Source organism: Equus caballus, chromosome 10, assembly GCF_041296265.1.
Source record: "Equus caballus isolate H_3958 breed thoroughbred chromosome 10, TB-T2T, whole genome shotgun sequence".
NCBI lineage: Eukaryota > Metazoa > Chordata > Mammalia > Perissodactyla > Equidae > Equus > Equus caballus.
In genome coordinates, this window is record NC_091693.1 from 67,540,764 (window position 1) to 67,554,884 (window position 14,121).

Genomic DNA, 14,121 nt, shown 5'->3' on the forward strand with positions numbered 1-14,121 from the left:
GTTAAGTGACAGGTTCTCGATTGTTATGCTTTGTAGGGTACACAAATGTTCCAAATGTTCTTTTGTATATACCATATATTAAGAAGATAATAAAGACAAAAAATAAAGCAAGGAATGGGGATAGGCACTGTTGAGAGTGGGTTGAAGGGGTGTTATTTTCAACATTATTTAAGTATTATTTTAAGTTACTCAGGGAATGTCTCCGTGAGAAGGTAACATTTGGGATAAGACCTAAAGAAGGTGCAGTAATAAGCCAGATGGAATCTAAGGGAAGAGCAGTCTGGGCAAAGGGAAGAGCAAGTTGAAAGGCCTGAGGCAGGAATTTGCCTGGTGAACTGGAGACACGCTAGAGAGAACAGTCAGTGTCAGGAAGGACAGTGTGATATGGCACTGATGACTCTAAAGAGAAGGAACCCAAGGTGGGGCTTGCTTGCTGTTTCCAATGGTCCTGCTTTTGGCACAAGTCATCTGAGCACCTGAACTGGATAGGTTCTTGAGCATTGTCTGGCCTGTGTTCTGAGAGTTGGTGAGGCTGCCACAAGATTTACAGAAGGGTAAGGTCATGGTGTTTGGAGCAGTTAAGAAAAACCTTGGTGAGCTAGCAGGCTAGCCAACTGGAGACAGCAAAGAGGTCAATGTGGCTGGAGTCAATGCAAGAGGAGGAGAGTCAGTGTAGAAGTTTACTGGAGAGGTAAGGCAAAGCTTGGGGCTGGGGGGTCGATCATACAGAATGATGGAGGAACTTGTAAAGACTTTAGTTTTCACACAACTACAATTAGCATCATTTTGCTATCTTTCTGTCTTACCCATAACTTTTAGAAGTTGCATAATACACACACACACACACACACACACACAGATTTTAGTATTCTGCCCAATCTCTGATAGCAGGGTTTGTAGAGACTGTCATTTTCTACTATATTATATATTTCCATAATGTTTGATTTTGCATATTTTGGTATTGGGTATAATTAGAGATATGGCATTTTAAAAAATATATTAAAGCAATAATGCTGAGAGGAATAAAGGGCAGTTAGAGGAAAAAGGCCAATAGAAGAACCCATGAAGGAGCATCAAAGGTAAGAAAACAGCACAGGTTCTAGAAGCCAAGAGAGTTTAAAAAGGAAGAGGTGGTCGTCAGGCGCAACAGAACAAAAGCTAAGAAAAGGCAACTTTTGGACAATTAGAGGGTCATTGGTGACTCAGAAAAAATAATTTCTGTGCATTTACAGAAGTCAGATAGAGTAAATGAAACCTGAACAAGTAGAAAGAAGGTAAAGGCAGATTTAGAGGATTCTTTTGAAGGCCTTAGTGAGAATGGAATCTCTGAGATATAGCAATTTTTAAAACTGTAAAATTATCAAATAAACCATCTCACATATCATTTGCTACATTATTTGTAACTTCTAAATTTTGCACTTAAATCCTTTCAAAACAAAGTTGTAAGATAAAAACACAAGATATGGGAGATACAGGAGCAAAAACTGCTTTATATAAGAAATGATAATAGATTATGAACTGCTGAATAGAAGAAAAGCAGGAAGCTGGTCTTCGATCACTGTTAGCTCGCTCTTGTTAGAAGGTCCTGCAGTCACGCTACGTGGAAACAGAAAGAGCACCACATGCAATGAGCATACAGAGAGAGAAAAGAGGGTCTAGCTAGTAATGAAGTGAGTAGAGAATATCTTTTATATAACGTACTTTAAGCCTATGGAAGCTCTAATTGTGGGGTCTCCATGTGGAGTCTGAGATGAGGGCAGAGGCAGTGACATGAGCTCTTTTGTACAGTCTGAGAAAGGAACCCAGAGCTTGGGCAATATCTACAGGGCAGGGCTCCCGGAGTCAAGTTAATATCTAGAATTGCAGAGGGAGTCATTTTTAAATGTGCACCCCTTAAGTGAGATTACTTGTCCCCTTCAGAACAAGTAAATAAGTGTTAAGGTCACAAGATACTTGATGTTTCAAAATAAAAATGACAACAACAAAATAAATTACATAATTGACATTAAAATGCGTTTAACTTCTCAAAGTATTTTCACATCAATCATTTCTTTTTTCTTAATGGAAATTCTCAAGGGCCTACAGGTTTAGGAGCAATTCTTGGAACTCCACCTAATCCTCGAGATTCCACATTGAGTCGTACTCACAGATATTATGTTTAATTTTCAAAAGACTAACTTTAATAGTGATTAATTTAAGTGAAAGTACATTTTTAAAAATTAAGGAGCCTGCAGCTCATGCACATGCACCCACACCTACACATACAAAAGAATGAAGAAAGGATACCAAAATTGTTCTGACCTGGTTACATCCCAATTAACACAGTCTATGCTCTACTAAAACTACTCTTCTCACTGTGAACACAAAATGCCAGCTGTGAAAGAAAGTGATACTGCTGGGTTTGCACACTTTCGTTACCATAGAAACAGTAGAAATGGCAGGAGTTGGATGCCTCACATTAAAGTTATCAGCAATAAAATCGGATAGACAAATCAAGGCTGCAGGGTCCATTTTAGTTAAATTGTATTTTAAAGGCAAAAGTCAGGGAAATTATGTGATAAACAATATGACTACTCAGAAACTATTCTTGAAATATCTACATTTTAGCAGAATTTGGTTAATTCTTGAATTTACATTCATGACGCTTTACATGTACTCCAGATTTGCTTTTTCCTTTTATAGAAAACATTTTTTTTCCACAGGGTTAAATTTATTTCAGTTAATTGGCACATCATAAATAGAACAGCCTAAAGATACACAATTATCCTACTACATTTGCTTTGCACTCGCCACCCCAGGACATTTGGAACAAAAATATGAAACCTACAGGATGACTCTTATCAGCCCCAATAAAGAAGACAGAAAAACAAACACAATTGTCTACAATCCTGAGTAACAAGAACAAAACCAGAGTATCAGTCAGACTAGTTTCTGAACAATGAACAGTGCTGGCCTAATACTAATGGCTACAACTATTCTTTTACTTAAATATAGTAGTGGCACAACTCTCCTCACATTTGATACAGGAGTACATTCCCAGGAGAAAACCCTCGGTTTATGTTCCTTTCTTTACACTGTTCTCCATTGTTCACCTTGAACAAATAAAATTCTGTGTTGTAAGAAATACAGCAAAGAACCATTTAAGAGTAAGATGCATGCTTTTTTTCTTAGCAAATATGACAGTCATTTGCTAATAGCATCAGTCCATCATAACTGTTTACCCCTTAAAATAACCTCATTGATATCAGAGGATTTAAAAATGCAGAGAATCTGATCACTGTGATTGCAATCTCCTAAAGGGCATGGAAATACCTTCACCATTTTATGTGTCTGCTGACATCCAGGCACATAGTGTTTAATAAATACCTGTTGAATGAATGAACAAAAATTGCCAGCGGTTATTATTCATGGTCCTTTGATAGGCAAGTTTTCAATTTTAAAAGAAGTTGCAAGAAACTAGAGTAAGCACCTACCCCAAAATATGCCAAGCTCACTTTTGAAGGTAGGTTCTCAAAAATTCTGATTTTACTTTATTCCAGGGTTTCAACGATCACCCATGTACTAATGATTCCCAAATCTATACCTGTAGGTCTTCAAACTTCTACATATTTTAGAGATATGTCAACACTGTGCTGGCCGTCTCCACAATCATCTCAAACTCAACTTGCTCAAATTGAATTTTTACTGCCTCTTTGATATTCCTTTCTCAGTTACTCACTGAACAAAAGCATAAGTCTGAACACCCTGTCCTTTATCCCTCACATCTGATCAATCCTCAGATCTGATTATCTTACTTCCCAAATATGTATCTACTACCTCCCCTTTTCTCCTGAATACCTCTGCCCTAGTCCAGGCCTTTGTCATTTCTCACCAGCTGATTACAACCGCCTGATAAAGCAACTGTCCCTGTACCCTCAAACCAGTTCCTATATCCTTGTCTGAGCGTCTGTCTTAAAACCTGATCACAGGAAAAATCCACACTTCCATACATGACAGTTAAGATGCACCATATCAGGTCCCTACCTTTCTCTTCTGCCTCTTCTTCCACTACTTCTGGCTTTGCCCTAGTCTTACCAAGTGCTTGCAGTTTCCAACCCCAGGCCCTCATTCATGCTGTATCCTCTGCCTGGAATACTCTCCCCATGCACTTCCCCGCTTCATCTTAGAAATTTCTCCTCGTCCTTTTAGATTGAGCTTAGTGTGAGTCCTCCAGGAAAGCCCGCATCCTACCTGGACAAGTATTCTCCTTCTGCGCTCTCAGTACCTTAAGCATAGCTGATCTCCGAATGTACCTCATAATTTCTTTTTTAAACCTTCTTGTTTTATGATTATCCATTTGTGTATCTTCCCCACCATGCACTCGTTGAAAGAAGGGGTTATATTTTATTTATCCATGTACTCCCAGTGCCCACTACAGTGTCTGGTACATATTAGGAGGTCAAAACATGTTTGTAAAGCAAATATTCTACATCTGCAAACCAGTACTTCCCCCACAGAAATCCAGTTATAAACAAATAATCTAGTTAAAAGTGACAGGTTCCAGAGTTCTATGAGTGTCATATTTTAGGTATATTGCAGGTTAAACAGGCCTTCGTATTTAGAGGACCTAACCACTGTTTGCAGTGCTGTTTCTAAGCAAAAATGCCTTCCCAGTTTGAAATTATGTATCTACAACTAGCTGCAGGCTAGCTGTAAATCGGGAGCAGTCTACAATATTAAATGCTGTGACTCATTTCATTTTACCTTAAAATGGTCTAGAGGCATCTGTAACAGGCATCCATGTTAACCAAAGCTTGGCATTCATAGTAAACAATTCTGCCAACCCAGCACTGCACAACAGTTAACAATGCACTTCTTTGTCTCTGCCTTTTAGGAGTGGTTACAGGCCTGAACGGCAGAGATAAGGTTTTCTTTTCTCTAACAAGAACCGATAAAAAGCAGTCATTATAAAAAGCTTAATGCAAGACAAACACATGTATCTAGAAGGCTATTACCTAACTCACTCCAAGGTCACTAAGAGAATATAATCAAGCTATATTCTACATTGACAGCAGTGCCAGGATAACGCTACAAAGACATTCAGATTCTATTCTGTTCATTAACAAATACAATCCATCCTCAGAGAAGCAACACTGGTAGAAAGTAGTTTCCTATTTACATTTGTGACATTCACATTCAAATCAAACAATTCAGTCTTATCATAAGAAATTAAGAGCCCTCTCGTTTTAGTCATGAAGAAACAGAGGCAAAAGACCTACAACCGTAAGCAAGTTCACTGTCCACGGACTCAGGATTGGAACCGAAGTCTCTCAGAGATGCACTCAAGGACAGGGTTACGAGAACAAAAGCACACTTGGAACACGTACAATACTTAATTGATTTATGGCCCTCACCTCTACAAGGCTTCTACCCAGATGTGTGCTTAATATGACCAAACAAAATGACCATCAGATGTAATCTCCCAGTGAATGAACTATCAGTCCTTGCATACAAGATCCCCCTCTTGATGAAGATACCATCGTCCTCACTAAGGGACCTTGAATCATGCTATAGTGCTGGTCAAATACAATGCCTGTGGTGGTGATTACCCAGGTATATACACTTGTTCAAACTCAGCAATTTGTAATTAAAATGGGTGCATCTTATACATATATACATGCATATATACAATATGTACATAAATTCTACCTCAATAAAATTAATTTAATAAAATAATATGTCTCAATTGATTCTTCAGTTTTTAAACACAGGCCTCAAAGTACTGGGGCTCCTGTCTGTAGCCTTTGGTTCTTAATTAGTTCCTGCCTTTGCTGTCAGTGTGGAATATAACTTGACTATACCCAATTAGTGACTTGGAAATTAGTTTGGCACAAGTAGCCTTATAAATTTATGTGTTTGCCACTACAGGCTACTGAAACTTTATGCTAAAGTCAGGGATCATCACAGCAGCCCCATCCCTGAGCCAAACCTTGAGAGGCCTCATGGGCCACTGTGAGTCAACCACATCCCTCTGAAGCTGGCTCTCTTGGAAGGGGGACTCTTAGTGTGTTATCACCTGCCTATAGAATAGATGGTGAAGCATTATGCTCTAACTCAAACTGACTTATGAGTGGGACTCTGTGGAAAGCTCCAGTTATGGGGTTACGGATGTAGATGATGGAAAAACTGTCCTGTCAAAAAATCACAGCCCATGTCTAAAAAACACCCCAACAATACCTTACATTTGTAAGGTGTGTGTCACAATATCCAGAGCACTATAAGGAACATTACCTCATCTGATCCTCGCAAGGCCTGTGGAGAGGCAGCAGGACAGGTGTCCCCATGCATGGAGGACATCACCACCATCAACGGCCTCCAGACTGCAGACATGAACAACTGAGCCACAAACTATCAAGGATCCAGCTCTGAGGAACTATTAATTAGGAACCAAAGTCACCCACAGAAACCCTAATGTGCTCCTACAGCATGACAAGATGTGTAATTGTCCAAAATCACCTAAAATTGCACCTTAGAGGATACCCAAGCCATATTTTACTTTTTAATTGTTAGCTCTGCATTTTGAAAGAGATTAGGATGATTAAGTCATGTTAAAATAAATGCTACTTTCTGGCATAACTCTTTAAGTAGAATGTTCATAAATCAAATGAAAAAAATAAAGAGAAAGTCATTTGATTAGCATAAATCAAATGAAAAAATAAAGAGAAAGTTAGAATGAAAAGTAAGTTATTTGAAGCACTTACTAATTTTGATCTCATTTAAGCAAGTTTTTTTTAACTTTTATATTTTTAAATGCGAAGACTTGGCAAAAAAATATTAGCAATATTTATTCATTGATTCATTTTTGAGGAAGATTAGCCCTGAGCTAACATCTGCTGCCAAGCCTCCTCTTTTGCTGAGGAAGACTGGCCCTAAGCTAACATCTGTGCCCATCTTCCTCTGCTTTATATGTGGGATGCCTGCCACAGCATGGCTTGCCAAGCGGTGCTATGTCCGCACCCGGGATCCGAACCGGTGAACCCCAGGCCGCCGAAGCGGAACGTGCACACTTAACCTCTGCACCACCAGGCCGGCCCCAGTAATATTTAAATACAAACAGGATGAAACATGGCCTACTTTTTTTATTTTAAACACTGAGAGGTATGTTTCACATATTTATATTAGGGCTCTACTTTGTATAGCAGAAGGGGCTGGGATCAGTACCAGGCTAAAGGAATTCTGGGGAAGAAAGCAGTTAAAAGAAAGGGCGTCTTTAGAGTGCTGATGGGATCCAGAAAGAATGTACAGAAGCTCCTACAGATGAGAAATTAGGAGGAATTCAGGAACTCTGGAGCTAAGACTAGAGGGTCAACAACCATATATAGTACCTATCATTATCTTCATTTTACAAATGAGTAAACTGAGACAGAAAGATCAAGACTAGCTATCTTAGAAAAAAATTTTCTTTTAAGTCTAAGATCTCAAAGCTCCCGTATCCTAAGAACTCAGCAAGGCTAAAACTCTAAAACAATATTAAAATATTTGCAAAATGCTGGCAAGACGGCTACATTGAGATTTGAAGGCTTAGTTCCTTTGAGGTATAACACATTCGCCTTATCAGGCTCTGTTCAGCGTAGACAAAATAAAAGACTTGATGTATCTCCTTGTCAGACAGGTTATGAAGAGAAGTTGGGCTGCACATAGAGATGTCTAGACAATTCTCCAACCACCAAGCACTTATTTTAATCACACTTTCACACAGATTAACAGCATAGCACTCTTTTTCCAGCTGAGTAGAAACAGAGGACCATCTCTGACTTTCATACATTGGCCTTTCATACGTGATGCTCCTCAAGAGTCTTCACGTGCTCTCTGTAGCAAAAGGACTGTAACATGTCATGCTTCTGCATGGTGTCTTTTCACTGCTTGTCAGCTAGCTGTTACAACTCAGCAATATGACCAACCTTGGAAAACAATGTTTTTGCCAATATTTAAATTTTTATTTGCTTTTTTGCCCTGTTTTACACAAATGAGTGAAAAATAGAAATTAAAAAGTACTAATACTAGTGATAAGCATAGGCCTCAGAACGCGTAACAAAGATGGAATCACTCAATATGTCCAAAGTGAAAAACTCTGGATCCCGATTGAACACACCCTCTAGAATTAAGCAGGTGATACCTGTGGTTCAATAGTGGGGAGGAGAAGGAGTAGAGGGGACTAGAGAGGAGGAGAAAAGTAAGGAACATATACCAAATTCTGGAAATAAGTCATTGAAGAGTGTTTGTAAAAGGGAAGGGATAATTGGTACATTATAATATTTTTTATTCTCTCCAGAACCAGACCTACTCAAACCCTTACCACCCACGCAACTTTTATACATGGAAAAAATTACATGTGAAAGGAGGGGACTTCTTGCATTTTCTTTATTATATTTATACTAAGTAAAAAGGACAATAGGATCCAAATATCATTTAAAAGCTTCTTAGCCTCTGTGATAGGCAGCTTTGGACCTGGCTTCCAATTATCCCCACCCTGGTATACACACTTCTGTGTAACTTCTCCCCTTGAGGTGGGTTGCACCTAGCGACTTCTAATGAATAGAACACAGCAAAAGTAATGAGCTGTCACTTCCATGATTAACTAGAGAAGACTGTGACTTCCATCGTGCTAACACTCGCCCTCTTGCCCTCTTGTTTGCTCACACTGGTGAAGAAAACTGCTATGTTGTGAGATGCTCCAATGAGAGACCCCTGTGGCAAGGAACCAAGGAAGGCCTCTACCCATCAGCTCGTGAGGAAATGAATCCTGCCAACAACCACATGAGTGAACTAGGAAGTGTGGGAAAAACTAGGAAAAATATCAATAAACTAAAACTATATAGTTCTCTGTCAGCTGGTGTGAAAAGTATCCAGAGTCAAATATTATACATTTCTCTGCAGCTAGAATATCTATTGCATCATTTTCTTTAATCAACTGAATTATATTTGACTCTAAGTATCGGCAACTTTTTATTATTATTATTATAGACACCTAATAGAATAAACAAGTCTTTAGGTCTGTGATAGACGTGACTTTTTGACAATCCAATAATGTTTAGTAGATGTTAATTAACAACAAACCCAAAAGATTATTGGATACAAAATTACTTTCTCCCTCAGCTGGATCTCACAAAATTTCCACGTACTGTGTTTGCAGACTGTGTAGTAATCTGTGCCTGTGGACTTCAAAAGACTACAAATTCACCCACTATTGTGAACAAAATAATTACTATTCAAAACTCAAGTTAGAGTTTTGGGTTGGGATCTCCACAAATATTTTTCAAAGACAGAGCTAGGCTCAGGGTCCTGGAACATTCATTCAAATCCTTCATTCAGTAAAGACCTAGCATTTATCATGTGCTATGTACTGAGATATGAAGGTGAAAAAGAGTTTAACTTCCAGTTCAGTTTACGCCACTGATCCAGTAGCAATATTCTGTAACTAAGGAGGCATAAATCTACTTAAAAATACTACCATTTAGGCAGCATTTCTCTACCTTTGCTAAAGAATAATGTGCAATTGCCAGATGCTTTACTGAAATTCAATTTAAGTAACTTGTGAGCACAAACAATATGCCAACACTAGGAATACAAAAATTAGTGAGAGATGATCCTTGCTCTCAAGAAGCTCATAATTTTGAAAAACGGATAAACTATATCTTGGCATTCTTCCAACCCACCAGAATAGCAATTCCATAAAAATGAGTCATCCTGTATTTCATCTTTTTACTCTTAGCTATATCCTGCTATAAAATTAAAATACATCTTTTCTCCCTTGGTGTTTACAAGTTCCAAATATTTATAGACTTATGTCTCTACTTCACTGTCTCTCAGCCAAGATGAATATATTTAGCTCCTTTTCTCCTTTCCTTTTAAAGCAATTCCTCAATATAAGTAATCTTTTTGGTGACTTTATTTCAATTCTCTATTTCTGTATTAAATTCTAGGATCCAAATAACATAATTTAAATACTGTTCCAGATACGAAATCAATCACAATGAAAAACAGCAACCTCTTTGATGACATAGTACTTCTGTGTGTGAAGTCCAACACACTGGTTTTTATTTACTTTTTAAATTTTGGGAGATATACTATTACATTGCAAATTTATATTTATTCTAACACCTTTAATTATATGCATTTTCCAGGTTTCTCACATAAAATGAAAATTTAGATATGGTATGTCCTCCGAGACAGTTGAGACTAACAAATAGTATAAAGCCAGATCTCTAGAGCAATAGAAAACAAAGCACTAAAAAAACCCAACTACTCATTGACTAAAGCTGCAACTCTACTCTTAAGCTCACACAAAAATAATTTTTATATGTCCCCATCATGCTCCTTTTAACAACATACGTATATTTGATATATTGTATATTTCGGTATCTACTATAGAATATATCTACAACATAAACATACAGTTTAAATCTTCTACTCCTGAAAATACTTTGGCAAAATCATGACAATATGGTCCAGGTATTAGGACTTACGATCAGTGAAAAGAACTGAGTAGGCTGTCAAGACTAGATTCCTATTGGTTCAGGTTTCAAATCTTACTGGAGTTACTTACATGAGGGGTAGAGGCATTTGGTGAATGTGGGGTAAAAGATAAGTGCTATGCTAGGTCAGAATCACATTTTCAACATTGTGGTCATGCTATGGATGAGGTATTAATAATTAGAGGTGGCTTCTTCAGTGGGGAAAAAGTTTCATTTGGGGGGAAAAAACCTTCATTCTGTTGTTTACAAGCTTTTAGTATTTAAAAACAAACTCCGTAGCCTGATATTTAGGGCCTTCCTCAATCAGGCTCCAACCCCTACCTTTCTAGTCTTGCCTCACACTACCCTAACTCAGCTTATGCAAATTTGAGCCGGACAGAACTACACAGACTTTCTGGGATAATTCAAGTTGTTTCTCACCTCAGAGTTTTACATCCTGCACTCCCTTAGGTTACCCTCACCTCTCAAATTTCCATTTAAATTCTGCTCATCCTTCAAAGGCCTGCTAAAATGGCACCTCTCTAAAGCTTTCCCTTATCCTCCCATTCAGAACCTCTTCTTACCTTGAATGGCATTTAGTCTACAACTCTCACAGGGCCATGATCACATTCTCTCTCATCTACCTTACAGGATAACTATTTGTGTATATCATATTTCTTCTCTCAGACTAAACACCGGAGAAGAGGCCTTTGATGCAGTCATATTTGTACTGTCCCCATCCCTCCGTACTTTGCACATACAAGGAAATAATAAACATTTACTGGGGACAGTATGTTGAAATACATAATATATCTTACTTGACCCAAAAACATGCCATAATAATCAACATTCTTACTGATATCCATTCACTTAGGAAATGTTTACTCTGTACCTATGATGTAGTGGAGTAGTAGGGTAGCAAAACCAATCACAGACCCTGCTCTGTCAAGAAATTTATGGTCTAGAAGATGACCTAACATATCTGTCAGATTACTATAACACTCATAGATAAATTCCACAAGAGAAGTCAAGACAAAGTACAGCAGCAACCAATAAGGAGGAGAGATTATTTCCAAGTAAGGATGGATATGAAGATAAGGTTTTGTGTGGGTCCTCAAAGACAGGTAGTATTTGAATATGTACAGACAGGGTAAGGGGTTTTAAGACAGGAGAAATAAAGGCCATTGAGGCAGGAGATCTCAGGAGGATACGGGAAATAATCACTAGCTCAATAGTACAGTGTAAGTGAAAGATTATGGGGATAAATAACATTTTTAAAGACAGTTGGAGCTATATCTCATAAGACCTCGAAAGCCAAATAAAGAACAAGAGCTTTTAGTCTGAAACATGAAGAACTATCTCAAAGTTCTTAAGCAGGAGCTGAGTAATTATTCAGAAGGTCTAAAGTGGACTGGAAGGGAAAGAGATTGTTGATGAGAAGACAAGAGGCAAGTTTCGTACTATAAGAAAGAGATAATAAAGGCCAGAACTAGGAATGAGGCAGTAGGGATGGAAGTAGATGAATGGAAGAGATATTTTAGAGGTGAAATTGACAGGACAAGGCAAGCTCTGGATGTGGAGTACAAGGGTCTGCAAGGGGTAAAAGAAATTTCTAGGCCAGGAAGAGGGTAGGGCCATAGCCAAAATAGAGGACACTAAAGCAGCAGCAATAAGTTTGGATAGGAAAAAACTGAGTCCTGGTCGTACTGAGTTTTAATACCTGTGGACATTCAGATGATGACATCACAAATATAATGCATTAATCAATGCGATTTAGAACAAAATATACAATTCTGTGAAAAACGACAGGAGTTTAAATTAACCTTCAACAAAAGATTCTGATCAATGATTCAAACATGATCTGACCTCAAAAATATAACTCACATAGGTTACATTAAGTATATAGCAAATCAGAATCTGAAAGCATGTATGAAGGAGGTTTTGATCTAGAACAACCTCATGTACCCAAGAGTCATTTAAAAACGTGCTGATTTATGATTAATAGTAAAGTGGGTAGGTGGACATCTTTGAGAACCTTACAGTTTAAAATCATGAGGCGAAATGCTTCTGCTGATACGGTAAATCCCTCTTTGTGGGCATAGTCATTTAGCCCCAGTTTAACTTCAATGCCACAGCAAGAGATGGTCAAGTCAGATGACCAGGCCTGACAAGGTAGCAAGGGATACTAACTAGCTCTCCTTGTGTATTCATTCCTTTTTGTAATAAATACTTCTCCTCAATCATTAAAACTGAGTTGACCTAGATTTATCCCCACCATATGCCTAGAATCTCCAAAAGCCTAAGACATAAATGATCATGAAACCACTTTTGCAGGGAGCAAAATAAAACTACCAGTTATAAACTCATGTGTATTACAGCTATGCAATTATCTTCTCAAGAACAAAGAAAAAATCTCATCAACATGAACTAAAATGACAATAATGTGAAGATGAATAGCACATAATTTGACATTAAGAAATGTCTGTTATATGTGCACTGAATAAAAAAGTGAAATCAAACATTTGAATTGTGGTTAATTTGCCTAATTAGTATATTCCACCTGTTAGATCTATTCATTTATTTATCATTAATACTGATGACAACATTCTATTTATTGGATGCAGTGTCATTCTTTCAGCTTACTCTTAAGGAAAACAAACAATGAGAACTCAGTCGTTAATTATCAATGTTTTTACTAATGATGAGCAATAATATGAAAAACAAAATGGATCGAAAGACACTTTTCACATGACTATCCCACTAAGATTATACCAATCATTTGCTGAAAATCACACTCACATTTTATAGCTATCCATAAATATAAGGGAAGAACATATACCAAATGTTAATAATGATAATCTTTTGATCACAGGCTTATGGGTGATTTTTCTTTCTTTCTTTTTTTGCTTACATGTATTTTCAAAATTTCTATAAGTAATGTTTATCATAATTGTACAGAGAAGAAAAGATGTTTTTTAAGAGAGGGGGAAAAACATATTGATCACTTTAAAAGAAACACACTTACCAGATCTCTGTGAAGCACCCAATTTGCATGGAGGTAATGGATACCATCAAGAATCTGGTAAAGTAATGATTTAACCATAGATCTTGGCAGCTGCATGGGCTTTTTATTTGCTTTTGATGCACGGTGAAACTTAATAATATGCTAAAAATTAAAAAAAATAAAACATACTATAATATATAGTCTTTGCTAATATCTTTATCAATAAAACACAATCAAGGCTGCAATAAATTCTCTACATTTTAAAATTACTTACTAAAGGGCAATAATGTCACAAAGAAAAATAATTTGAATAATAAGGTCAACCAAAAGGGAATCTATATTAGGGGTGAATAGGACAGTGTAAATGTGGGTATTAATGACTAGATTTACTGAAACCATTAAGATTTTCATTAAATAGGACCAAAAGGTAGAAAGGGTTGATATTTAAAAGCCTGCCTAAAAATAGTACTAGTTGTATTCTCTACTGACAGAATGAAAGCTTTTTAAAAACGGAGAAAAAACTGTAAATTTTTACTATTCTATAAAAAGTTAGCACTTAACACATTTAGGTAACATCACTGACTATGTTTATATTTGAATTATTGAGAAGTTTCGCCTTCTTTT

General features: G+C 37.2%; 1 protein-coding gene across 7 annotated transcripts in view; it reads right to left on the minus strand.

The window, feature by feature from the left end:
• Positions 1-14,121, minus strand: part of CDK19 (cyclin dependent kinase 19) — a 162,614-nt gene that overhangs the window by 31,550 nt on the left and 116,943 nt on the right. For all 7 annotated transcript variants that reach the window (XM_023650922.2, XM_023650926.2, XM_023650921.2 and 4 more), the window contains one exon: positions 13,519-13,659. In XM_023650922.2, the coding sequence (XP_023506690.1) occupies positions 13,519-13,659 (141 nt within the window). The remainder of the gene's footprint in view (positions 1-13,518; positions 13,660-14,121) is intronic.